This window comes from Stegostoma tigrinum, chromosome 30 (assembly GCF_030684315.1).
Source record: "Stegostoma tigrinum isolate sSteTig4 chromosome 30, sSteTig4.hap1, whole genome shotgun sequence".
NCBI classification, from domain to species: domain Eukaryota; kingdom Metazoa; phylum Chordata; class Chondrichthyes; order Orectolobiformes; family Stegostomatidae; genus Stegostoma; species Stegostoma tigrinum.
The window spans coordinates 45,234,404-45,262,371 of NC_081383.1; the positions used below are offsets into that span (position 1 = coordinate 45,234,404).

A 27,968-nucleotide genomic window follows, 5' to 3' on the forward strand; every position below is an offset into this window, starting at 1 on the left:
GAAACATTTAGATAAAAAGGAACAGCAATCAGACACAAAGATCAGAAAATAAAGAATGAAGCAGTTTATTGAAGGTGCAAGTACTACATTGGCCAGAGCTGTTAATGGTTGTAAAATAAAATGGCATAATCTGAAATGGTGGTACACTGGTGAAATGGATTCATACAGCTACAAATTCATTAGAAAATTCTCTTTTAATCTTCTCTTTGCATTACAAACATTCAATAGAAGAGGCATTGTTTTCTGAAAAACCCCTTTACATATGAAACCTGACAGCTGTTTTTTTTAATCAAAATATACAACACAATGCTTCCATATAAAAACCGGTTTTGTTCCCCTTAGCCTCTCTAGGTAAAAAAGTTATGAATATTTACACCTTTTTCTCAAACATTCTTTACAGCTGAAAAAGAGGGAAACCAAAGACAAAAACAGGTGGAGTTGTATTCTTGTTTGAAAACTGCATACCTTGAGCAGGCAGCTACTCCAGCAATTTCAAAGGAACACAGATTGACCAGCAGTGAATCCCTTAAACATACAACTACCAGTCTAGGTGCATAATGCATTACAATCACCACATTTGAGGGCTTGAAGAGGAATAGTAAAACATGAAGAACCAAGAATTCAGAAGGCACAACAACTTTGGTCCACAAAACCCTGAAAAAAATCTAAAAACCCCATTAAACAGTTGACGTGCATCAATCAGAACATTCTGTTCTTAGAGTAAACTATTGCTCATTAGTTCAGGCACAAGATCACTAACATGGTCATTAATGACCATCCATGCACAACATCAGGCAAAAAGCATATCAATGTCCACCATAACGCCAGCATTTAGCCCAAACTGTGGCATGTTTGGGAAGAAAAAGGGATCAGAAAAAGGGATTCACATTTAGATAAAGAGGGAAATAACTGATCAGTAACATTTGTTTTAATTAAAATGCTTACTGATTTTATAGGAGTAGATGCAGTTTCCAGGTGGTGTTCAGACTCCGTACATTCCAGAAGGGCTTGACACAGCTACAAAACCCATTCACCCCACGTCACCTTGTAGGTTAAATAAACAACCCTTATCTATCCAAAATGTTAAGACACAAGGGTGACCTCAAATGCTAAAGGGCTGATTTTAAAAAAAGTGCAGTAGCAGAAGTGTACAACCTGAAATTAGTAAAATCGGGCTGGAAACATCTGTAAATAAACTTTCCCTATAGCGCTAAAAATCTTCCAGGTAGCACAATAAATCATTAGGAGACATTTGCTAGCTAGGTAATTACTTTGCAAAGGGAACATTTATTCATCCATCCTACACTACTGTACAGACTTCCACCTTTCTGGAAACCCAACATTTTCCTCCAACTGTGTTCCTGCGAGTTTCTGCTGAATCATACTGCAAAGAAACTAAAAGTTTGATTGTACTCAAACTAATACCTTTATGTCTAAGCACATGAATGGAGTACTTGTACATGGGCCCAATGTCAAAAGTTTGATAGAGGGTCAGAAGTAGCCAAATTATAGGCAACATGTACATGAGGAAAAGTAAAGTACTGCAATAAGCACTTAATACTGTGGGAACCTCTTTGTCAATGCTGTACTCATGCACAAGGGAACAAGGCAGGGTAAAAATGGAATGAAATACTAGGTGGCCAAAGACAGATCAATAGTACAAATCTGTTCTCATTTGAGCCTGAAGGAATATACAAATCAAAGCAAAATTAAACAAAAGAAAATTAACAATGACAGCATAAAAATTGCACACCATGCCAGAACTTCAGCTGACTTAAATCAGAGTTGATGAAGCACATGACAGGACAATGACATCATTGTCAATCTCACTTAATGTAGGTGTACAGAGTAGAAATTCAGCTCAAAAACTGATTAAAATCAAAAATCATACTAAACAAAATGCAAGTAGAAAATGCACATTTCTATCAACTAAGATAATAAAACGCACCCCAACTATAAGATACATACAAGATGTTGAATATAGAGGCAACAAGCCTAGGTCATTTAAAATTGGACTGTTCCTGGTTAGTGGACAACTATTTTCTTTTGTAAAGGCGGGATAATGGCTATAGCTCCCACCAGAGGGTATTGCACATCACTAAGACCAGAATGGTATCCACAGCCCTTCTGGATAGAGGCTGAACAGATTCACATTTCATCACAAACAACTGTGACACATGTAGGGTGGACAAAAGGAACCATCACAAATCTATGCAATTTGTTGGCTGTGTGCCTGAATTAAACTAGATCAAGTGGAGTCTAACAACTGGCAGAGAGCTAGGTCATTTTGTTTATAAGAGGAATACTCTATTAAAGCTATCCAGCTGAAATTAAACACCGTCACATTACAAATATTACAGCAGCTCAAGCTGTAGCAACCTTCAAATCTACACTGCTTCAATTGGCTAAATGAATATTCAACAGCATAGCTCTGCTATGGTTGGAAAAAACTTGTAGATTAAAAGGCAGGACCACCAGGCAGGTGGCAAGTGATTATTCACTCCCAAATGGAGATTGGAAACGGGAAAAAAAAAGGTGAAAGGAAGAGGAGAATCTGGTGTCTGGAAAACTTGCTGTCCCAAAAGGTAGTAGCAGAATGGCCATTATGTCTAAAATGTAAAATTAGATGGACAGAGCTGCAAATGCTTGGATAGTCTTGCTAATTCAAGGCTACTACAGGCCAATTCCATCCAGTTCATCACCTCCACTGACACCCAATACACCACCTGCTATTTGGGTAAGTAATAACATCAATGAGCAAACAAGCAGCAAAACATTGCTCAAAAACAAACCGTAAAGCACATAACCAGAAACAGACTTATTTTATAAAATGGCCCCTGGTTCATTATAAAGACATAAGGCACAGGATAATCATTTAAATGAAAGTAGAATATATGTTTAAATTATCCACACTTCTGTATTATAGTGGTATGGATACCCAAAGGGGGAAAAAGAAGATTTAAAAAGGCTTATTACACAACCTGATATTAAATGTACAGGCTTGGATGATCCAAGAAAATTTGCAACCTGTAAACTTTTAAAAGAATTTCAAAGGCTGAATCAAGAGCAACACTAGCAGAAGCCAATCTGTGATAAACGGATTGAAACCGGCAGCATTGCTACCATAAAACAGGATGTCATTGTAGTAAACTTCAAAAAGTTTTTTTTTCTTAAAAAAGAACCATGGTCACTTCTGGGTAATTTCAGCTATGTAGCTGCTTTTGAGGTCTAGTGGTGTCTCTGGAAAAGGATAATCATTGCGCACATGGGCTAAACAGGACTCCAGGGAATGGCTGGAAGTCCATGTCAGAGCTTTAGATAGTTGACTTGGAGAAAGAAACTCTGAGGTGATGGTTTTCTCCAAGGTCATGATTATGAAGGTCAATGAGAGCCTGGATCGCTTCCTCCACTGAACTCATCTGGATAAGAGCCATTTTGCGATCCTTCCTAAAATAGCAAAGACAGATTCCAATATTAAAGAATCCACTAAAGCCATACATGTGACCACTTTTTTTAGGTCGGTCAAAGGCGTGCAATATCAGTGATAGGAATCAAATCAGAAAACTTACTGAAAGAACTTGAATGCTTTGACCATGCCAGTTGTGCTTGAAAAAAGCAATTTCAAATCTTCTTCAGTTATAGAAGGTCTGGAATAAAAACAAATAGTTATAGACAACCCAAATAAGATCAATTCAATAACAGAAGTTGCTGAGCTTTCCCAGCAACTTAGTTTTTGTTCCCGATTTACAGCATCCAGTTATTTTGAATCAATTCAATTCTCATTCCAATAGGAGGTAATTCAATTCAAAATGAATTCATTATTTTTCATCGTATGTGGCATATCTGCCCATGATTGCCGCAGCCTGTGCACTGCAACTCTTGCTAGTGCTATACAGCTGCAGGACACTACAACCCAAAATATACATAAGAGGTGAAACTGTCACCAAACTGAAGTCAGTCCACCTTCAGGAGGACAACATGTCAAATGTTGCACAAAAATTTAAGCTTCATACTTTTATTCAGCATTTACTTGCAAAGCATGGTCACTTACGGAATATTGGAGAGATGAAGTGTAGCAGAAGGAGGAAAGATGTTCTGGAAGTTTTTCGACCCAGGTTTCTTGAAGCGATGCAGCGGAGAACTGCTGTAATCCTTGGTCAGTCCCTGATCCTCCTGGCCCTCACGGGGAAGCTGAACTGTTTGATGTTTGGACATAGTCACTCGCATTGCCTTCCCATGAAGCCTTTGGCCATTCAGATGGCTCATAGCTACAGAACGAACAAAAGTTAATCAGAGGCAACAGGGGTGTAATACAAGTCAAAGAGGACAAAACAGTCCAGCATTAAAACAATTGAAAAAAATTTAACCTTGTTGCCAGACACCTAAAATGCTAAATGGGCTGCTGACTTGTGGGTTTTCAGACTTTAATTACCTCTGTTCAAAAATGAATTGAAAAAAATTATTGTTCCTATAAAACCCAAGGCACGCCACACAAGCAATACACAACAAAACTAAGCTAGTTAACCAGGTGGTTTCGAAGCAATATTGGAAAGGAGGAAAGCAAAGGGGAGAGAATTCCAGGGGCTTAGTAACCATGCCAACAGAGAAATGATTAGAGTCTAAAACACCATGAACAGAGTTGCAGGACTGGAGTCAAGAGATTCAGGTATACACAAACAGAATTGAGTAATTATGAACATTTATGAAGCACTGATTTAGGCTCAACTGTATTGTACTGTATCCAGTTCTGAGCAGATAATAGGAAATGTGAAACAGTCAAATGATGGCGCAGAAAAAATTCAAAAATGGTTCGATGGACTTGAGATCATGGAAATAAAGCAGAACGATCCAAGTTTCTTTAGTAGGATATTTAACAGAAGTGCTTAAAATCACAAGCTGTGAACACCATTGGGAAGAATATTAGAACCACAGAACATCAATTTGAATGGCAAAATGGAACAAATATTGCAGCAACACTTAGGATTTTGAACACAGAATTGTGACAACACATTAAATTCTGTCTTGCATAGAAAGTAGGTTATACATCTGAAAAGACAGTAATTGCAAGGTTACAGGATAATATAGTAGAATGGGGCTAATGGTTACTTTTGCAGAGAGCCAACAGACAAGCTCCTAATTATATTCTACTTTGTTAAAACCTACAATTTAGTCTACTCTTGCCACAATTAGAAATAGAAAAGCAGAACATGCAGCACTGGTTCAAACAGAACTGATTAATATTAACTTAAAAAACAAGTGCATAAACAATGGAAAGATTCATTAAAATTGATAAAATTTGTATAAAACATAGGACTAGGGAGTCTTGGCTGATCTAGGAGACCTACCCAGTTGAGCTTGTGTACAGTCAAACATTTGTACTAAGGCATTTTCTTTCTTGTTGAAAAGTATCTTCACACGCTGCACATCACCATACACTCCTTAACAGAAAATAAAGGAAGTTAACAAGTGTTCTTCTACTTTATACCATATCTAATATGCAACCCAATCACAACCAAGTTTCAAAAAAGTATCCATTTTATCCTAGTTAATAAAAATTCAGAATTAGGATGCTATGAAAATCATAGCACTCAGGAGAAGGAAATTCAGTGTCAGGCTAAATTAAAAGCCAAAGAAATTACTGAGGTCATCAATACAAGTTTAAAGATTTACAAAGGCATGCAAAGCACCCAAACATGCATTACTGAGCAATGTATGCAAATCAAAGAATAAAACTAACGCCAAATTATAGTTGAACTGAAATTATGCATTGAAATAGCAAACTGCAAACTTCAAATATAAAGTTTTCAACAAGAAATAATAAAACAGATAATAAAGTGCTAAAGATAACATACCGAAAAGAATAAAGAGGCATTGGGGCGTAACTCTCTTTAGAAGGACAGCAGAGCAAGGCAGCGGAAGACAGGAAGAGGAAAGGAATCGAAGGAGAACGAAGATGGAACGAGTCATCCACAACGAAGGGTGGTTCCCACAGAATGGTGAATTGGTTCATGGATCATGGTTCAAGATGGTTAATTGAGGGGCAGGTTGGTCCGAAGAGCATTGTTGAAGCACAGGAAGCATGGGGACCGTGCAGTCAGTTCACAAAGGAATCCGCATCAAGTTTGGGGAAGGGTGAAAGGGATGGGGAAGGGAAGAAAGAAAAAAGTAGCATAAAACAAGTCAGTATACATGAGAAATATGTAGTGTTCCATCTGGTTGATCAATGCATTCTCTTCCATTACTTCACAAAATAAAAGCTGTACGGCTTCACCTAGAGGAACACATGCTAAAAGGAAAGGATTTAAATGTAGTATAGGAAGTTATAGAGACTGTATCCTTTTATTGCTCAAAGGCTGCAGATAACATCTCAATCCAAAGTATGCACAGGATTAAGCACCTACTAAAATGAATCTTGCCCCCACACATTCAAATCCAGCTTTATGCAAGACATGGTAGTTTATATTACAACTATAATATTGAATAGAGCAAAACATCTGCAATTCTTCAATTTGTGCCAATTTCTAGTATTTAGAAGCTTTGAAAATGGGATTCAAAATAACCTACAATTTATGTTAGATTCAGCAAGACTCAACCTAGAGCTGAATCCTAGTTCCAGGTGTTTCTATCTTATCCCACATGCATCCCTATTCAGAAGTCCATCCATAAGTTAAAGCTCCCCTAAGCATACAGCAGGGTCTCACTCCTGCAGATTATAGTTCAGCAACTCAAAAGATCAACAACCTTAGAGTTGCCAAAATGATGCGTCTCAAAATAAACATGAAACATCACATGGGCATGCATAACAGTGCCTCTAATGAGTTAGTCCACAGCACTCAGTCTACAAAAACCCTGGATAGAAAGCTGGAACACAATACTGGGATTACTGAAAATGAAAAGGGGTGTACTTACTTCAGTGTCAAAGTGAACACTCAAACAGCTGCCCCACTGGGGCTGAAAAGCTCACTTACAGACAAATCAGAAGTTAGCTACCAATAACAAATTGGCAATGTACTATAGCCCTACTTTGCAACACTATCCCAAGTCCTGAAGTTGCCATTATACCAATTTGTGGGTAAAAGAATCAAGTGGCCTATTCTAGCTCATCTGTGACTTGGTGCTAAGCAAATTTCTTTATCTTAGAATACAGTTTAAATGAAATTGGAATAGGAGAGTTAAAGGAAACACTGCATAGCATGGGCCTGTATTTATTGAGAACTCAAAATTGAAAGGTGATTCATTGAAATACAAGATCCTGAAAGAACTTGACAGGTGAATGCTTTCCCTTGTGGGAAACAGAGGAACTAGGGGGAGCCTAATAATGGGGTCCTCCATTTCAGGGAGGGAGAAAGTTGTGGACTATGCAATGCTTTTCCCCAGACTGTGGAAGGTGGGGAGGGGGAGGGGGAGGGGGAGGGGGAGGGGGAGGGGGAGGGGGAGGGGGAGGGGGAGGGGGAGGGGGAGGGGGAGGGGGAGGGGAGAGGGAGGGGGAGGGGGAGGGGGAGGGGGAGGGGGAGGGGGAGGGGGAGGGGGAGGGGGAGGGGGAGGGGGAGGGGGAGGGGGAGAGGGAGGGGGAGAGGGAGGGGGAGAGGGAGGGGGAGAGGGAGGGGGAGAGGGAGGGGGAGAGGGAGGGGGAGAGGGAGAGGGAGAGGGAGAGGGAGAGGGAGAGGGAGAGGGAGAGGGAGAGGATGACTTTGTCAAATGAAAAGTCCAAGGTATGGGGTAGAGAGGAAAAGTAGAATTGAAGTCACAAGCAAGTCAGCCACGTCTTGAAACTGCACAGCAAGATTAAAGACAAGTGGCTGAATGTGAATATATTAATTAGGACCAGAGTAAAGCCAAGTAGTTAAAAACAATTTAAGATTAGCAGTAGATTTAACTATTGAGAATTGATAGGATAAAGGAAAACAGATTCAGAGAAACCAGTTATAAACACATGGAAAGCTGTGGCCAGAAACAGTTCCTTATGTATTCTACGGTAATATGGTGACAATTATGGCAAAAGTGTGATAATGGGCACTTGGTTGTACCTTTACAGATCAGGAGACAAAACTGGGGAAAGGCAAGGAAAATTAAGCATGAACCCTTCAGAGCCTAAGGAAATCCACACAATCAACTGGACCATCAAATATTACAGGATATATTTGCATGTCCTCCTTTCAAGCCCTCAAGAGCTAGCTTTAAAGTAAACTATGCTTCAAGTTTCTAGCTTTAGGATAGTTGTAATTGCCTCTACTGGTTGTAGTGTCACAGCTATTACACACTAGCTACGTTACTTGACAATGATGGACACTCTAGTTATGCACAATATTAAACAGTTACAAAGGGAAATGAGGCAGAAGTACAAGACAAAAATTGCACCAAATTAATCTTTGCTGGTCTGCAATGTGATTTAAACAGTTACAAGACTGGTGCAAAACTGTCTTGCACATGTCCAGATCCCAAATCAGGTGCTATCTCTAAGGTGCGATGTTTGTTTACTAAAAGACCCTATTTTTAGTATTTGGGTGGCAAGACCAAATCTTAGTTATGTTAATACATGCAGCACAAGAAGAGTAGCAAGATAAACAGCTAAAAAATTCAATTGCTAACTTTGCTTCATCCTGTTACATTCCTAAACATATGAAATTCAGTTAGAAGTGGCATGCAAGGTCACTCCAAACCATCTAACTGAAGAGACACCTACTGTTCTGTTCACACTAGGATACTACAATGATGTCAAACCCAGTGGGGAGCTGACACCACATTCCAGACTGGCCAGGAAAGCACAGATGTACCTGTACCTGCAAACCATAAAAATCAGAAACCTGAAGTGCACAGAACTGCAAAAGACTGCAAAAAGTAAATGTATGCAAAAGAACCAAATTTCTACTGAATACTAACTGACAAAGACCAGAGGTTTGTGATGTGGAGATCAAGGAAGGAAAGAAGTCACAACTAGTCAGATTACATTTCCTTATTAAAAACATTTGAGGATCTTGGAGATAGTAAGAACTGTCGACGTTGGAGTCAGATGACAGCGTAGAATTGGAAGAACACAGCAGGCCAGGCAGCACAGGAGCAGGAAAGTTGATGTTTTGGGTCAGGACGCTTTTTCCTGAAGAACAGTCCCGACCCAAAACATCAACTTTCCTGCTCCTCTGATGCTGCCTGGCCTGCTGTGTTCCTCCAGCTCCACACTGCATTACCTACATTTCAGGGACTTCTAGGTAAAAGTGAACAAAACACAATCATGGTATTATTAAGAAAGTGTGGAGGTTATATTTTCATAGCCAGAGAAAGCATTCAGTCCATTTATGCTGTCAAAATTCAGGAAAGGGAACTGAGCTTAAGGAGACATTTAGTACAAGACCAGGACACCACACTGACCTCAGGATTCAGATTGCTAACAAGCAGGACAGCATTGGCTGCAGAGGCAAATCCTGGAATGCCAATACGACTGGCTGCTGCTGCAGCAGCCGCTGCTGCTGACGGCATGCCGAGTGGAGCCAAGGCTCCGTGAACCCCTGGGACGGAGAGCCCTACAGATGAGAAACTAAAGCCATTAGAAAAAAACAAAAATATTTCAAGTGAAAACAAATTCAGTTTTGTTGTATGCACACTGTAACTGGATAGAAAAATGGAGTGTTCAGATTTAGCAATGTGCTTAAGCTGTCCAAATCTACCCACTTAACAGGTAGACTGAAGCCTGATTGCAGTGGGCAGGATTGTTTCAGTTGTGGCAATGGGAACAGGTAGCTTCTTAACTTCACTATAGCAAGCTGTGAGAAACCCTATGGAGAAATGGTACACCCATGTACAAGTAATTAAATTGTAATTAGACACCAAAGAAAAAAGCTACCCACCAGCACAGAAAGCTGCACCCAGTACTCCACTTTGCCTGTTTACAAACGTGGTTGCACATTTCCCTTCTACAATTGTACACAAATTTTTGTAAAAATTTAGGTCAGTCCAAATTTGAGCAGCACAAATTCCATTGTAAACAAAGCAGTTAAAATGTTCATCAAGTTACAGTATGCCATGGCTGAAGGACACATTGGTAATAAGGCTTAGTCTATGAGCAGCATACATACAGTAATTGAGTCTGAGTAATGTACATACAGTAATCTGATGGTTGTTGGAGGAAGTCTGCAGAGACAGAAGTTTTCAAATAATAAGCAACTTCAACTACAGAAGAGGTGCCTTGGCTTTTGAAGTTTACACTTTTAAAAATACCTTCCTGAAATAACAAAAATAATGCAGAAAATGCAGATCAAGTCTGAATGTGTGGCTTTCCCAGGTCTGGATTTAGCTCTCCACTTGCTCATACACTACAGGCAGATGAAACAAGCCACTCAGAATAGAAATGAGTTACTATGACAAGCCACAAAGCAGCTTGGTCCATAGGGGTTTTAATCTAGGGAACACTAGAGCCCAAAGTTTTCAGGGTTATTTCATAGCACTCCAGTTCCACATTAGTCTTCTCAAAAACATTAGGCCCCAATACAGAAGATTTTTACACACAAGGCCATTCAAAAATAAAATTCCTGCATTAGCAACTCACCAGCTTGCTGGAAGGCAATACTAGGAGGGAAACCAGCTCCCCCTCCGTAAGGCGAGGAGATGATACCTGGTGCACCTGACGAGAGAACAAGTCTGTCAGTAAGCACTTTGAGTAACAAAAATAGCTTTTACAATCCATCTCTCTGCCTCCTATCAAGTGTCAATAAGTTTCAGGAATGCTGCAGAAACTGATAAATCTTTAAGCAGCCATCAGGCCAGTTTTGCAGTGCTTACAGTCAAGCTTTTGAAACAAGCATTGCCAAAATACCCCAGCAATGCGGTTAACTCAAAGTTCTAGCAGCAAAATTCTGGTTAAGTGCATACTGGTAGGTTTTGGATTTCATAGCACAGAGCTAAATTCAAATTCAGTTACAGATTCTAAGTGTGGAAAATTAAACTCAGCTGGGAAAACCACCATTCAAAACTGTCTTTTGGCCACAGTCCAAACACCAGTGCAGGTTAGACAGCTAAGCAACAGACAAGTTATACCGAACTCTTAATATTACTGGGTAGCATTGAACTAAAACCAATATGCGCAAGTTAAGCTGGGAAAGTTCCAACCTGTAAAAGCAAATCAGATAATGGACTGAGGGGGTTAAACATTAACAACTGCATTCTCATTGTAGTACAACAGATCACAGCCTTTACTCCACCTGTGACACCTACTTCCCAATGACTGGTTTTGTAGCCCAAGAATTAATATTAAATCAAAACAAGTGGCACAGTGGCCAACACAGCAGTCCTCATAATGGGAATCTCCACTAGTTATTTGTTTCCACTAGTGGAAGTCATCCCTACACATTTCAAACTGACTTTGCAAAGATTCAAGTGACTAAATACAGAAGCAAGGTTACCTATTTATCAGTACAATACCATCAAACAACAGGATGAAACAGAGCACTCTTGCTGGATAAGAAGAATACACTGGGACAGGCCCAGTCATCAACTTTCTAGACTAAAATGTAACCTGGTAGAATGGTTTTTGTTTCCAAAAACAAATGGAAATTCATCCGCAAAGTAGAACTTGGCAATGTATGGCTTTCTGGAAGTAGCATGCTGCTTTACAAGGTGGTGGTGGTAGCATGGGAGGGTGCAGTAACCAAGGCACACAAAAAACAAGCCAAAACAAAGATCCCTTGGATATTTATTTCCTCACCAAGACAAGGGAGAATCCAGTCCTGGTCAGCTCAGCCAGATCCTTTCACACTGCTTCGCAATAAGAATGTAACTTGAAAGTATTGTGGTCTCTCAGCATCAAGATAGCAGACAAATACATCTACCACTGCCACAATGTTTTAGATTTTGCACCCAATAAATGGATGAACTTCAAAAGCTGTTCATTGCTCCAGGTTGTTCAGTATTTCAGCTACAAGTCAAAAACTGCATATTAAATCCTCATTAGTTGGGTTATTAATGCTACACTTGGTAAAAAGCACTGCAAAAAGCTGCTTCAGTTCACACCAACCCACTGTTGCTATGTTAACAAACAGCAAAATCACAAAATGTATTTACCTAGTAGGGAGGCTTCCTTACCAAAAGCGGCCGCCATGGTTTGGTCTAAGGTTGGCTGATTGTCACCAGATGGTAGGTCAGGACGTGTGTAGTCTCTGCTTTTGTCATTATTGTACTTAACATTAAGACTAGTCAATTTGGAGAAGTCAATACGCAGAGTGCAGCAGGCATTATAGATGTTCTGTCCATCTAGGGCCTAGGAGGGAGGATGTGGAGGTTAAAAAAAAATTATTCAAAGAGCCCATGTTATTGTCAGACTTGTCAAGTCAAGCACAGATACCATGTTTAATATTTATTTGTGGAGGTCCTGGCCTGTAGACTGCCTTCAAATGTCATTACTATGCTTGGCTAGGTGGAGGGAGGGTAAAAGACATCCATTCTCTTTCACCACAAATTATTAGAGCTTTTTCCTGTAGAACAAAGGATTCCAGTGAAGACTGGAACTGGGTTAACTTACAGCAAATAGCATGCAGGCAAGGATCTATGGATATGCACAGACAGCAACATTAAAGGCAGGGAAAAAGGGACAAAGGCATAATAACAGCTTGCACAATGACTTAAAGAGGTGTACTTTCACAATACTTAAATAACAATGACTTGCCTTTTCCTAACAGGTTAAGACAAAGATATTTTCCATTGGTTCCCAAGCACACAGAACTTCCACCCACAGAAAGCATTGCTAAAACTCAAATATTAACATACCAGTTTTGCATGCTGGGCACTCGAGCCATCAGCATATTGGAGCAAGGCCTGAAACTGGTTATTCTTCGTAAAAGTGATGATCTTCAGTACAGTGCCAAACTTGGAGAAAATCTGAAATCCAAATAGTATTCAAAATATAAAAAAATTAAGTTAGCTGCAAAACTTGTGTATCAAAATAAGTCACTACATACAACCAAGCAGATCCTCTGTCCTACCTGTGTAAAGCCTGTCTTTAAGCAATCCAGGCTGGGCAATTAACATTGATAACAATGAACTGTACTGTTCTTATTTTGAAAGCCTTAGGAATCAGGACTATGGTTGTGACAGGGATAATGGGAACTGCAGATGCTGGAGAATCCAAGATAACAAAGTGTGGAGCTGGATGAACACAGCAGGCCAAGCAGCATCTCAGGAGCACAAAAGCTGACGTTTCGGGCCTAGACCCTTCAGAGGACTATGGTTGTGCTTTCCAACGCGCATGAGCACCACATATGGAAATTAATGGAAGGTTTATAACAAGTTACAAAAAACAGCAAGAACTATTATAGACAAGCATGGGAAAAGACCTTTCAGTCCAACTAGTCCCTGCCAACCATATTCCCGAGCTAAACTAGCCCCACCTGCCTGTGTTTGGCCCATATCCCTCTAAAGCTTTCCTATTCATGTATTTATCCTAAGTCTTGTAAAGATTTTAACTAATAGCTGCGTCTACCACCTCTAGCAGTTCATTCCAAACACTGACTTAAAGGGGTCCCAACCTTAAACATTAACTTTCCTGCTCCTCTGATGTTGCCTGGCCTGTGGTCCCCCAGCTCCATTTTTATCTGGCTCCAGCATCTGCAGTTCTTACTATGTGACGTTAAAAAAAAGTTGCCACTTATGTCCTAGTGAGTTTTGAGGTTCAGGTTCAGTTTCTGGATGAGAGTTTGCTCGCTGAGCTGGAAGGTTAGTTTTCAGACATTTCGTCACCATTCAGGTAACTTCTGTTACCTAGAATGGTGATGAAACGTCTGAAAACTAACCTTCCAGCTCAGCGAGCAAACTTATGTCCTTCTTAAAAATCTCTCCTAACCTTAAATATACTCCCAAGTTTTGAACCCCCCCCCCCCCACCTTATGAAAAAGGCAATTTCCATTCACCTCATGAATGGCCCTCACTTTATAAACCTCTCAGGTCAACCCTCAACATCATATGCTCCAGTGAAAAGTCCCAGCCCATCCTTAACTCAAACCCTCCATTTCCAGCAACATTTTGCAAGTGTAACCTCTATCACAGCATCAGTAACATCCCTTTCCAAATCTTCCAGTCCAGATTTCCTGCTGTAACCCAAAGCCCCAGGAGACAGGACTAGTCAAATTATTTCTTCAGTGGAAGTTTTCTTCCAAAAAACCTTCAATAATGCATGGAACTGCACAAATTCAAGATTCCCAGATGGTCTCAACTCACTTTCCATTATTTTCCAGACAACGTTCAAAGCCTTCAGCATCCAGACATGCCCTCCTCAGATTCAATCAATCGACAGTTACAGTTCATACAGGTGGGTCCTGCAAAGATGTTTTTCATCATCTCTGCAACCCAAGGGGAGGCAATCGTTGACAATTTGAACATAAATATTTACCTGGTGAAGCACATCTAGAGTAACAGGATAGAAGAGATTTTCCACAATGATGCGAAGAACAGGGCTCTGACCAGCAAGACCAGCTGCACTGTCTGATACACCACTACCAGCAATAGCCATGTTAGCAGTCTGCACAGCGTTTACTGCCTGAAGAGCCGCCTGTGCTCTCTGAAAAGAAACAAAGTTAGCCATTGACTGACGATATCATGTATATTGCTGCACAATGTACCACAGTCTTCAATTACTGCATGGACACAGCCAGTCTTCAGTTTACAATAAACCTACATTATTCAGAGCAGTGGGCCTTTCAAACTGACCAGCCTTAAATTCACAATCCCCACTCAAGGAAGTTCAGGTGCTCCACCTCTCCCAACCTAAAAAAGGTGAGCAGAGAAAAAGCAGACCCATCAAACACAGGGGAGTAGGGAACAAAAGTAACAAAAACACAACAGGCTTGCATTTAAACCTAGAGACTCAGCTTGTAAGCAAAGGCCAAGAGGTTAAGTTTGGATCTCTACTCATGTAAGTTTAGAAAAATGAGGTGATTTCACTGAAACATACTAGATTCTTAAGGGGACTCGAAATGCCAAACGTTTTCCCTCATGGGAGGGTCTAAAACCAGAGGGCATCGTTTCAGCTTTAAACTGGTGCCTCAATTTTAACAGTTTGGAACTCCTTGGCACAGGCAAATGCAGAGTCCTTGTGCATATTTAGGACTGAGATACGATTCTCAATCAGGAGGGAAAACAAGGGTTGCAGAAGTGGATGAGGAGAATGTTGGATCAGCTGACATTCCATTAACCTGCTCTACCATTTAGAGGAGCCAAACTGCCTACTCGTGTCCCTACCTCTTATGGTCCTGTGGAAAGCATCTGAAACCCCACACTTCAGTTAGGAGTTGCAACTCTTACTCATCTGATCTCCATGCCTAAAAATTCTACTTGCCAAATACTGATGCAGCGAAGGATCAAGGGATTGATTACTGGGAGGTGAAGTCTGTAATATAAAGATGGTGTTGACCAGGTTTTTATTCATTTGAAAACAAAGGGAAGTATGAATTCACATGTTCAAAATTCTAATAGGACCGTCTAGAATGAATGACAAGGTGCTCCAGAATAAAGGGTCAAAGTCTCCAAATAAGGTACAAGCCATTTTAGAATGAGGGAAGAGAAAGGTCATTCAGGGTGATTACCCAAGGAGTATGCCACAAAGCTACAGAGGCCAAGTTATAAGCACGTTTAAATAGCAAATAGATTTTGAAAAGCTCCAAGCAGAAGATGCGGTACTGTGGTAGAGGATCAGCCATTATTATGGTGAGCAAGTGCGAATTGCCTATTCCTGCCCTTATGTTACATAAAAGTCCAATTCGGCAACATAGAAAAAGTCTTGGAAATATTACGATTTTATCCAGTAAAAAAGCATTTAAGGAAGCTCTGTTAGCTATGCGACACAGACAATTCCAGCAGACTGGCATTCTCAAAAAAAGATCAACTTCACAACCTTTGTTTAAAAACCAGGCTAGAGAAACAGGTGGGCAAGCTTTTCCAAGTGATCTTTTGTGCCTTGACACTATCACACAGGAAGGTTAGAAGGCAGAAAACATTGTAATGAAAAGCTCTGACAAATACTGTACATCTCCTCCAGGACCGGTGATCTACTAACTGCCACTTACCTTGTCTATTTACACGATTCACACAATTAAACTAATAAACTACTACATCATCAAATGCCTGATTTTTGAGGGCACTAGGAAACAGTTGAGGAAGAAAGTGACCAGACAACACACTAGACCGACTGCAGTTCAGTTGCATTACTTTCAATTGATGAATGAGACCAGGTTTGAATTGCTTATGTCAAGTTGTAGTCAGTGGTTGTCTGGCTTAAATTGGGTATTTACACATTTGAGCAGGTTGTGGGCTCAATTTTAACATCCTCTTTCTACTTAAGTCATGACATTAATCAGCTGCAATCCAAACTTCCTCAAAACTCAGAACAGCAATTTTGTCGTACGCAAGTATACTGAAATACACTATTAATCCTACAAAAAAAAAGTACTCACAGCCTGATTAGGAGAGTTGTCAGTCTTCAGTTCCTTGTGATTAGAATACTGAATGTAGATAGGATGGCTTCTCAGGTATGGAGTCACAGTGCTATAGTAGCTCACCATTGTGTTTGCAGCTTCTTCAGTATTCATTTCTATAAAAGCCTGAAAATTAGAAATGCACACCATTCAAATGTCAAAGTGCCACAAAAGTACAGCAAATGCTCATTCAGACATACAACAATCCTATAAAATGATCACACAAGTGCCACAATATTGCATAGCATAATGCAGCAATTGTGTAAAGAGGTCTAAAACTTGAAGATTACTCCTTGGAGACACAAAAGCTATTTAGTTAGCTTAGTGGTCATTAATATTGCAGAGATTCACAAGTAGTTCAATCACTGCACAAAAAGGCACTCCCATCAAAACAATAAGCCAGATAAAAGGTTAACTTTTAGGTATTTCAAAGAAACATTTGTTTCTCTTCACTTCGAAGACCTTAAGATGGAGGAGTCAAGAGTTACACACCTGGTTTTTGCCTTTTAACATGAGAAGATTGGTCACTTTGCCAAAAGGCAGGCCCAAGGAGATGACTTCTGCCTCCGTGACATCATTAGGAAGTTTGCGGATATGAATGACTCTGGAAGGTAATATTCCTGAAGTTCTATTCTCTGCTTTGAACTTTTTGCTGTCATTGCCATTGGCTGGAAAAGTTTAAAACAATGTGAAGGCACTAGCATTCTCCAGGCATGGTACGTTAAAGCACGTAACTTTTTTTCATTAAAGATCAGCCCAAACAGATTTACTGCTAAAACTACAGCAACAGGTTCCAGTCAAAATTCTACGAAGGAGCATTTCAACATGTGATTCAGATTCCATTGTCCACCCCATGCCAAGTTTTATCTCAATCTATAGTTCAAAAAAGTATAGTCAATAAAAAGATACTTACTGTACTCACCAGAGGGAGCAGAGTTGCTCATGATAAAGGGACCGTTAGTAGCACAAGCAGATAGAAGCTCGTCAGATCCCCGCTGCATAAGAGGAAAAATAATAAGTAAATCCAATTTTCTCATCTGCCCAAGCAGTGTTTCACAAGAACAAACAAAATGCTGTAAGCTCCGATTAGGTAGCACCTGAGGAGAGGGAAGTGGAAATTTCTCACACTGACTTTTCTCCAGAAACCTTGCTTTTTCCCTCCCTCTACAAGTTGAGCAGCATCTGCATTAAGTTCGATTTTAACTGTTCCACACCACAACATGCCTTTCATTTCACCACTGTCATCAAGCCTATTTCAGTTTGTGAACATCAGCTTACTAAATATAATAGCTAAGACTGAATGGCCCTATCTATTCCTTAGTCACCAAGATATATCCAGCATCATTTATTGATCAGTGGTTAAATTCTCCCTGTAGAGACATCTGGAGGGAGTTGACAAGTTATGAAGTGGTAAACCAGGTACTGCGTTAGGTGTGGGCTACTTTCCACTCACGAACCTACAACTGTTTTGAAGCACAAACTGTTGAACATCCAACATCAGAAACAAGTACTTGGGGTCTTAATTATTACAATGTCCAATTAGATACTACCTGAACAAAGTGCATTTCAAATTGACACCCTATTAGTAGACTTCTGCTACCAGACATTGATCTTCTAATTAAATTTTCACCTCCCCAGAGGTTGAGTTAAGTACAGAACCTGCCTATTTTGGAGTATCTCTCCACTACTCTTTAATCAGGGGCCAATTTTACACACAAGTAAATAATGCACTCTGATCCTGGAGATGACCAGAAGCAAATTTCAAAAGCATATTAGAAAATAACCCTGCAAGACGACAGGGGTTCAGCAGGACAGTAACTAGATTGTTCTGAAGGGCCCATCCAGTCTTGTTGGGCTGACTGGACTCATCCTGTAACTGAATCCCCTAACCATAATCTGCCCCAGTCAGCCCACACCTCTCAAATGGGATACAAGCAAGATATCAAGTTAAGCATTGCAAGATAACAGTGTGGAGCTGGATGAACACAGCTGGCCAAGCAGCATCTTAGGAGCACAAAAGCTGACATTTTGGGCCTAGACATTTCATCAGAACTTCTGGTCACAGTCCACACAGATCTATCAATTTTGTTGGTACAAAGTGATCCATGTTTGATTATAGCAGAAGAAACAGCCATTAACTTTTCTAGTTCTGAACAAAAATTAAGAGTAAGTGGTAACAAGATTTGTGTGTCAGCTTGAAGAAATGGGGCTTATAAACTCACCCAAACAGAATGCACTCATCACAATGGAATGCTTTTTTTGCATAATCAGAGCTGCAGAGGGATCATCTAACATGCCTGCCCTCAGGAAGTGACCCAGCTCAAATAAACATTTAAATTACACCATCAGGCTTCAGCACAGCAGATGCAGTCAGTCCTCGCATGAAGTTATACCATGGAGTCAAAGCTAACAACAAACCTCCTTCAGTCACAAAGATTGCAGGAAAAATTATATAAACATTTGATAACTTCAACAATGGGAAACCCATCTAGCAATGAAGGTCTTAGGAGGGGTTGCAAGGAGGTACAAGGTAAAAGCATAATCAGATTTCTACCCATCACTACACTTTTCATCTACCTGTAAAGCAAATGACGAAGCAAGCCACTTGACCACAAAGAATGTCACTGCCAATTTCCTTATATTGATAGTAGTAACATAGTAATGATTCAGTCAGCTAGAACAGTTAAGAATAAGTGCCAGGCTGACTCCTCCAACTCCAGGTAATTTGGGCCCCTACAATTCGTACTTACACAGGCCAACATTTCCACAGAAAACTGTCATAGTGCACTAACTTGGTGGCTAACATTCTGATGCAAAATATTACAAAAGAACATTGAACAGTTAAATTGAAATGGTTATGTGGGAGCGGCTACAGCATAGCTGCTCAGAACATTTTTTTCCTTTTAAAAGATGCATACAGCAATCTATGGAAAATAACAGCAGAATGCAACTGCATCATAAACATTGAATGGGTTCTCTTTCATACTAGCAGTGTCTCAAATTTGATAGCAGGATCACATAACACAGTGATAGTCAACATCTATAATTTACACTAAGATACTTTCGACACCAGCCACACAACACCTATTGTACTAATCACTGAATCTCAGATGACCCTACCAAACTCTCCCTATTCATTCCCACTGTCCAACTGAAGCTGAGTTGATTATGTTGCAATTTCAAAACAGGGTTCGAAAATTTAAATGGATGAATGACCTCTCCTACTCAAATCTCCTTAAATCAGAGAGGTTTGTCAGCTGCTTGCCAAAGTTAATTAGCTGCAACATAAACATGCCTGGGATTTTAGGGAGAATCAGTGATTATGTACTCCAAAACATTCCAGCCAAGAACAAAAGGTAGAAATAGTATAACCTGGGGTGAATTGGGCAGCAAGATTAACTCTCCATCCTGGATTTGCTGCATGGTGAGGCTGTGTTGGAGAGCTAGGTGACCTACAATTGAAGGCCAGATGGCATGCTATACCAACTCTACATCTAAAGAGAAAACTGATGGGCCTTTTTACATGCCAACCACAGCCCTGATTGATAAAGTGTGAAGCTGGATGAACACAGCAAGCCAAGCAGCATCTCAGGAGAACAAAAGCTGACGTTTTGGGCCTAGACCCTTCAGAGGCCTCTCTGATGAAGGGTCTAGGCCCAAAACGTCAGCTTTTGTGCTCCGGAGATGCTGCTTGGCCTGCTGTGTTCATCCAGCTTCACACTTTGCTATCTTGGATTCTCCAGCATCTGTAGTTCCCATTATCTGATTACAGCCTTGAGTGAGATGCTTCAGAAGTGTCCTATAAACATAAGTGAACCCACAGCATAAGAAAATACCCAGATGAAACAGGGACTGTGGAAATTTTTGCACTTTTAAAAAAGTCCCCAAATAATTGAGTTAGTTTGTTGTGGGCCATTGGTTATGCTCCCTAATGCAGGACTTTAAAACTTGTATTTTAAAACTGAAGCACCTTGACAATGCTGAAACAGGAGATTCATGGAGTTTACTGTAAAATCACATGGTAATCTCTACTCCAAGTTAGGAGCATTTCCAAAATTTACAACACTAATGACATCCAGGTGTCTCAAAGCACCTTACAACCAATGAAGCACTTTGAACATGGTAATATGAAACTTTCTGACATCACTTCTACATGCCAGGGCATTTAGAAGCATTTTAAGCTTGAACAACCAATGCAAACCAATCAAAATTTTAACATTAGTACACTTAAAATTGTTATCACTTCAAACTATTTCAGTATTTAGTCAGACAAAATTCAGCATACAAAAGGGAGTTGCTATGACAACAGACTGACTATTGTTTACTGAAGCTGTAAAGTTTCAGTAAGAGTCCAATTACAGGAAAAACCATGGGCTTAATCTCAAACAATCTGACCAAATTAGAACCCTGCTATTGAATTGAATTGTGCCAAATGTATATGGTTTGTGCTGAAGGATCACCATAATTAATATTTTGAAAACTAATTCATGTCAGGAATAGAAGCTATTAACCCAGCTAAATACGCTCTGCCACAAAGAGCCCAAATGAAAACAGACAGGACTACAAAAGTCACTGTCTTGTTTGCCCAGCATCTGATTTACACCAACATAGAATTATTGCTTCTAAGATTCATTTCAAATATCTGATGCCTATTTGAAACATTACAAACTGGCAAGCTAAACAGACGGCTTCCTCATCGGAAAGCCATACTGGGACTGAATAATGAAAGGAAATGGCTACCAAACCAGTTTGCAGCAAAAACAGGATGCAAATACCCCAAAGCACAGACATTGCTTTGGGGGATTTATAAAGCCTACACAGTCTTCCAATAATCTCCACAGCAAGTAACTAGATTAGACTTTTGCATGTGTCAAGTCAAGATCAGATGAAACAGCTCTTAAATACACCCCTACTGGCATATTTCTCCTCAAAATTCTGGAAGTTCTTTGAATTCTAACCAAAATACTCTGCCCTATTAGGCCGGCATACATATTTACCAATGACAGCAAAAGCACTAGTTCAACATTTAATCAAATGCATTTACAGCCTGGCACTGAGACCAATTTTACCCCATTAAAGCTTAGGAAACCAATGCTGTAGGGGGCTTTCAAATTAAATCCAGATTCATTTCAATCAGTCTAAGGTAACTTCTACAGCATGCACAACTAGAGGAGAGTGACTATGTTCATGAACAATAATAGAAGACAGAATTAATTTCCCAATTTCAAAGATCCACTACAAAATGAACACCCATAACATGGCAAAACATGCTTAGTACTAAAAAATTTCTACAGAAAACAGAGGGATACAAAACACTAATGAAAGTTGAAACTTCAAAAATTCCTCACTCTGAAAGAGGAAACAGATGTTTGGCTGATTGCATGCAAAGATGTTAAATTCATTTTTCCAGATTTTAGCATTTGTTTGATTTTTGCCAGAAAGGTCTGGACAAGGTTTAGAATCAAGTGTAATAGTGCAAGGAACAAGAATTGTACAATTTTAGTTGATAGAGACTCAAATTCTGTGTTGTATTTGTGTGTGTTTCAAATAATTATAGTCATAGCTTCTCCTGCACCAAAGCTGTTTTTACTTTACACAGCAAGTCCTTGTAAACTACAAGCTCCAGGGATTGATCTCTTTACATTAAGTTTGATGCACATGAAACATTGGTGCCTGGAATGGTTGAAACCTCAGGCCCATGAAACAGAATCGGTAATCGCAAGGTGAATGAAGGAATTTCATAGCAAACAGTGGCAATGAATGTTTCATCACAAACCGGACTTCTGAATAGCAGAAATACAGTATCATTCACCAGCAGTGGAAATCAATAGCCCAGAATTAGTCAAAATTCATCACATACTTAAAACATTTAACCGTTTTCTCCTTCACAGATGCTGCCAGATCTGCTGAGCTTTTCCAGCAACTTTGTTTTGGTTCCTGATTTACAGTATCCACAGTTCTTTTAGTTTTTATTACATATTAAAAACACCCTACTTGAAGCCAAGTGCTCTGTGCTTTGAGTCATAATATCCAACTGGTCTTGCCACATTCAATAATCTGTGAATCTGCACCTCTAGCACTAATTAGCTGCTCCCCAAAAACCACAATCAATTAGCCTCACCACACAATTTGCCCATAACATATCACACTTTCCCAGAATGACTGCTACCATATCAATCTTAGTATTTGTTGTTATGACAGTAAACTAAATAGTACAATCTGGTACCACATTATGTACTAACAGTAAATTTAGAAATCACAATAATCCATATTCACACATTCCCAGACAAAAAAAAACATGATTGTGTTAATCCTTAGCCAATTGCACTCCTCAGTTATCATCCACAATTCCACATGCTTTTCTCGTCTCAACAGAATTATGCCCATTTATAACACTACATCAATTCACAGGATAGGGAGATCATCGGCCAGGTCAGATTTATTGACCACCATTAAGTGCCCAGAAGGTAGTTGGGAACAATCACATTAATTGAATGTTTGAGCTTCCATTAAAGATAGACTTTATAATTTTGCATTAACTGTGTCATTTTACCTCCAAATTTACCATCCTCACTAGTCTCTGGAAAAGATGTATTGTAGACAATTTCTGCCAATCTAAAGGAAAAGTTATTCTAGCCAATATTTTCAGTTCTCTTCACCTGAATCAAAATTCCAGTCATAAGATACTCAGTTAGGTTTGCTTCCAATTGATTATTTTCATTGTTGTCAATCCCTTTACTGTACCCAATTAATACTGCCACTGAACTCCACACCATCTGCATAACTTTATTCTCAAAAAGTTGAGCCAGTCTTTCCAGCATGCAGACAAACTGCATTATGCTCACTTTCATTAATTTTCCATACATTTTGTTTTTTACTGTTATGAAATTTGTCCATATATGGCCCTTAACTGCACATGGTCTCCCCCTCCACCCCATCTTAACAGGCACCACCTTCTGTTGCCAGAGGAAGTAATAGTCACTATGCCATGCACACTTAAAGTTTAAAATTTTGGACACAACACATTTGGGGATTAGCCAGCACAGATGCCAATTTGAATCCCATCAACAGCATCACAGGAGAAATATTGCTTGTGAAGTTTAGACATGTCACTGAAATTAGAGCTGATGCCTGCTTCAGTACTGGAGTCAAATTACTCAGAAGACCAAGTGTAATATTCAATATTAATGGTAGCTCAAGATAACAGCTCAGCTTCATTTCTCAATCTCACTTTTATAGCTTTATTCTTCAAACGTACACTAAAAGAGTTACACAAATTTCAGACACCACAAGCACAGATGAATTACAAATAGATCGTACAAAACCAGAGTCCATTGAAACACCAGACTTCATTTTAAACTCTTTACATCAAATCAGACATCATGAAATAGATCAAGCTGCTAACTCTAGATTTAATTGCAGCTAGCATGACTATGAACCCATCACGCTATAATTGAAGTTCTTAATCAAGGTCTGCATCAGCACTGGTAAATTGCATTCGAAGCTTGTTACATTATAAATCCCACACTAAGGACAGCTTGAAAATGATAACATCACTATTTTAGTCTATTACCTTATCTGACCTAAACTTCATCACCAGGGCTACAGAACAATTCTTAAAACAATTTTAAAAACACTTCACACCCAAGCTCTCCAGAATTGATATACTAAAAGTAAAGCCACAATTGCAACAGTGCAACACAGAACAATCCAAATACTTGTAAGTAATAATGGCGAAAGAGCAGCAAGCTGTGGCCTGATCTGTAAACTACAAGTCAAGAGCTGCATCCATACATCACCAGAAATCACATGACCTAGATTATAGTCTAACAGGTTTGTTTTTGAATAAAGCTGATGAACTATAACATGGCATCATGGGATTTCTGACCTTGCCTACCCCAGCCCAACACCTCCATACTCATACAACATGGAATGGATTAATGGGCTAATAAAAGCAAATAGTGCAGATCAAAAATAAAAGGAGAAAAACAGAATTGTTGCAAAGGAGTCAAGTCTGACTGAAAGCAGCAAATTTCTCATAGCAAGACTGGCAGCAGCACCTGCAGAGTCTCTACAGAGCTATTTTAAAAACAAGAGAGAGTTGACAACCCAGTCAACACCAGAGGGGGTGTGTGAAAATTAAAAGCATTTTCAGAGTATATAAAGTTTTTCAAAAAGGTATGTTCACTAAATTGGATCAGTCCTTCAAACAAGCACCAAGCTCTGAATCAAAAAACTGAAACTTGAACCAAACCCAGACTGAAAACAGCCAACATTTGTAGTATGTTACAACATAATTACACTATGGTAGCAGAGCCCAAGGTTAATCTACAAAGTAGTTCCCTGGCACTTCTGGAGGCATTTAGAGAAAACACCACTTACTCTCCAGCTGCATTTCCAGCCTGTACAGACATATGAGTAAAGATATTTAAGACCTTGCACCATACAGCCAGATGTAAGGACACAGCTGCAGCACACCACAAACATCAATAAACCTTGGACAGGTTGAAAGTGAATTTTAGACCAGTTCACTTGTGAATTTCTAGTCCGTAAAGCAGTGCAAACAGGCTTTCTCAAACCAGAAGAGAATCAACCAATGACATTTCAAGTAAATATAAATCACCTCTCTCCAATGTAATGTCTGCATCAATAATTGTTCTGTTCAAGTCAAAAGGAGACATGTCAACAATCATACCAGTGGAACCTAAGTTGTGTCTTCTCATGCTCTTGATGTTTCACTAAAATGTGGAATTGCAAAAGGGGCAGCATGGCGACTCAGTGGTTAGCACTGCATCCTCACAGCACCAGGGACCCGGGGTCAACTCCAGCCTCAGGCGACTGTGTGTGGAGTTTGCACATTCTCCGTGTCTGCGTGGATTTCCTCCCACAGTCCAAAGGTATGCAGGCTAGGTGGATTGGCCATGCTAAATTGCCCGTAGTGTTCAGGGGTGTGGGGGTTATAGGGGGACACTTCAAGGGGCAGTGTGAACTTGTTGGGCCGAAGGGCCTGTTTCCACACTGTAGGGAATCTAATCTTAATCTAAATCTAACCTAATCCCCATCTCACTGCAGGAAAAATAGTGACATCAAGGATATAAGATAGTTCTGGCTTCAGACATAAACCTAATTGGAAGACCTTCAGTTGATATCCAGCCAATGTCAACTGAGTTCAGCTCGGAGTAAATCAAGAGTTCCACGCAAGTGATACTTTTTCACTCGGACTGAATCACTAGAAAATCCAATATTCCCACTTTTGAAAGTTGTGACTACTGAACCCATTTAAAACCTAAGCGGACAAGAAATGGAAACATAATTACATCCACAGAAGTGGAGCCAAACGCAGGAGTCATCGTATCAAAGCACAAAACATTCACAGCAGATATTAAAGCCACAGCAACAATGCCTACCTTTGTACCAACTGTTATATCTTGGACAATGCTGTAGAAGAAAACAGAAAATTTCTTAAGGCAAATTCATTCCATACAGTAGCAAAGAGAACAGAAAAGCATTCCATAAGTGTTTCTTCAAGTGAAGGGATGGAGCAGATATTACCATAACCAGTGAGCCTAGTACTCAAATTTACATCATCTCCAGTACTGCAACAAGCTTTACTTTTCCAAAACCGAGCTTAATCAAAGGGCTTACAAAAACCTCCTGAAAATACGTTTTTAAAGCACAAAATCAATTTACAATATAAAACACAGATCACACTCAAAAAGTGCACCCAAATTTAAGAACCCATCTTGCACAGGTGCTAGCTTTCATTTGTGTCTTGTTTGCCCAGAACGCACTGCAGCTCCTTGAGCACAACTTCGGCTAGATTTCAGAACAGTGTGTCCTATAGCACTGGTGATCTAAGTAATGGTTAGATAATGCAAAAAGTTGGTTACGCCGAGGTCGTACAGTGCCATACAGATTAGATGTACTTAAGACTCAGCAAAATTAATGCCTTTGGATACAAGTGTAGCATCATGATTTAAGGAATCAGCTTTTATGAAACAAGCTGAATATTACACAAAGGAACTAAATCACCCACCCTCTATTACCAAAAAGACTGCAAACACGTGAGCAACAGCCTAATTTAAATCCAGCACCCACTTACGTTCCCCTACTGGGCTTTAGCACCATGCCTTTTAACTCGCGACTAATTCAGAAAACAGTTCTATTCTTTCTCTACACTCAACACAGACTAACCGCCATGTCTATGCACAACATAGGAATGCTTAAGGGTTGTGCAACTGGTCTCAAAAAACACGCCCATATTAGAAGGGTGGAGTCATTTTTATAGACCAATTTCCTGATGCGTAAACTGCTCCGTCGCACGACTAGAGGTAGAAAAAGCTTTAGAAGAAACCTACATGAAGTATACAACCAATGGATGATTCAAGGGAAACCCTGATCGCAGATCGACTCTAGAAGCGTGCTCCATCTACAGGGAGCTCTTATTATACCTCAATGAAACTGGCCGAATTAAACTAAACTAAAATAAAAACTGGAGCCAAGAATATAAGCACGCCAGGAGTGCAGTTTTAAAAATAAATCACCAATTACCACTATCTTTCATCTTCTCCCAATAACAACGCAGCGCTCAAATTGCAACCGGCTCTCCGGGACACACAGTAATCTTCTATTCAACTACGATGACATCTAAAGAAGTTTGCAGCGTTCACTTAAGTTTTGATGAGTCTGAAACTTGCGCGGGCAGCCCAAGAGGCACAAAAAGTGGGGACAGAACCGGGGCCCGCCGCGTGGGAAGTGCGCGGGCAACATGGGCAGCCACGTGCCAGGCCCAGGCGCAATGAGGCGACGCAGCCCCAACAAGGAAAGCGGCCGAGGGTGTGGGAAACCAGGAGGCTCCGGGAGGGAGTCTTGCCCCCGAAGCGGGGGAGGGGTAGCAGGCTTCAGCCCAGGGCCAGCCGCCATTTCGCGCTGCCCAGTCTCGGAAACCCAGCGAGGCCTGGGCTCCGAATCGAAACCTTCAACAAACCGTTCCGGGGATCGGGGCAGAGATAACCACCCTCCCCCGCCCACTCCTGGGACCTTTTCCCAGCTACTCTCTCACACACTCGTCTCCAGGATCCTCTAACCGGTCACACCAACCCACCTGCCCCACACCCGCGCTCAATAAACTCCTTCTCACCCCCACCCCTCCCCCCCCGGGCCTTGCGCACCCGCGCAGCCCGAGTTCGCCGCTCGAGCCCAACTTTTCCGAGACTTTTCCCACGACGTCTCGGTTTATCTTCACTTCCCACATTTCCCACACGCCTGGGGCACGGCAGCGGCTGCGACGCGTCACGAAGCCCGATGACACGCTACAGTCAAGGACTTAGGACCCCCTTACCCGTCCATTGCAGATCGGAGATCACAAAAAGAAAAGCCGCGACTGTGGCGTCCCGTCTCAGATATAGCCACACAAAATGGCGCCACGTCAATCACGGGCCGCCGCCGCTGCCCATTGGGGGGCCGGTAGCCAAGAGGCGTGTTCATTGCCTTTCTGATTGGACTCTCCAAAGCGTA

The 27,968-nt window shown here is 40.5% G+C and overlaps 1 protein-coding gene across 13 annotated transcripts; it reads right to left on the bottom strand.

Moving 5' to 3' along the window:
* Positions 1-49: 49 nt before the first annotated feature.
* Positions 50-27,883, bottom strand: LOC125465619 (polypyrimidine tract-binding protein 1). Of its 13 annotated transcripts, none has more exons than XM_048559324.2 (16): positions 27,793-27,883; positions 25,859-25,889; positions 17,374-17,446; positions 16,944-17,119; positions 16,431-16,577; positions 14,372-14,539; positions 12,754-12,864; positions 12,073-12,247; positions 10,541-10,615; positions 10,099-10,125; positions 9,367-9,518; positions 5,853-5,886; positions 5,346-5,438; positions 4,052-4,268; positions 3,570-3,647; positions 50-3,447 (listed from the first exon to the last, which is right to left on the bottom strand). In XM_048559324.2, the coding sequence occupies exons 1-16, from the start codon at positions 27,798-27,800 to the stop codon at positions 3,315-3,317; spliced, it is 1,698 nt and encodes a 565-aa protein (XP_048415281.1). In that variant the 5' UTR covers positions 27,801-27,883; the 3' UTR covers positions 50-3,314. The 13 variants fall into 13 exon arrangements, with proteins under 13 accessions (XP_048415281.1, XP_048415278.1, XP_048415279.1 ...); XM_048559321.2 differs by having other exon boundaries at positions 12,052-12,247; XM_048559322.2 differs by having other exon boundaries at positions 17,365-17,446.
* Between the last annotated feature and the right edge of the window lie 85 nt (positions 27,884-27,968).

Bases quoted from the DNA above. Each gene is read 5' to 3' on its own strand.
- LOC125465619 (XM_048559320.2), bottom strand. The intron at 12,865-14,371 runs GTAAATATTTAT...TTTGGATTTCAG, and splicing joins CTCTAGATGTGCTTCACCAG to ATTTTCTCCAAGTTTGGCAC. The intron at 9,519-10,098 runs GTATGTACATTA...TCTCATCTGTAG, and splicing joins CCAACAACCATCAGATTACT to GGCTCTCCGTCCCAGGGGTT.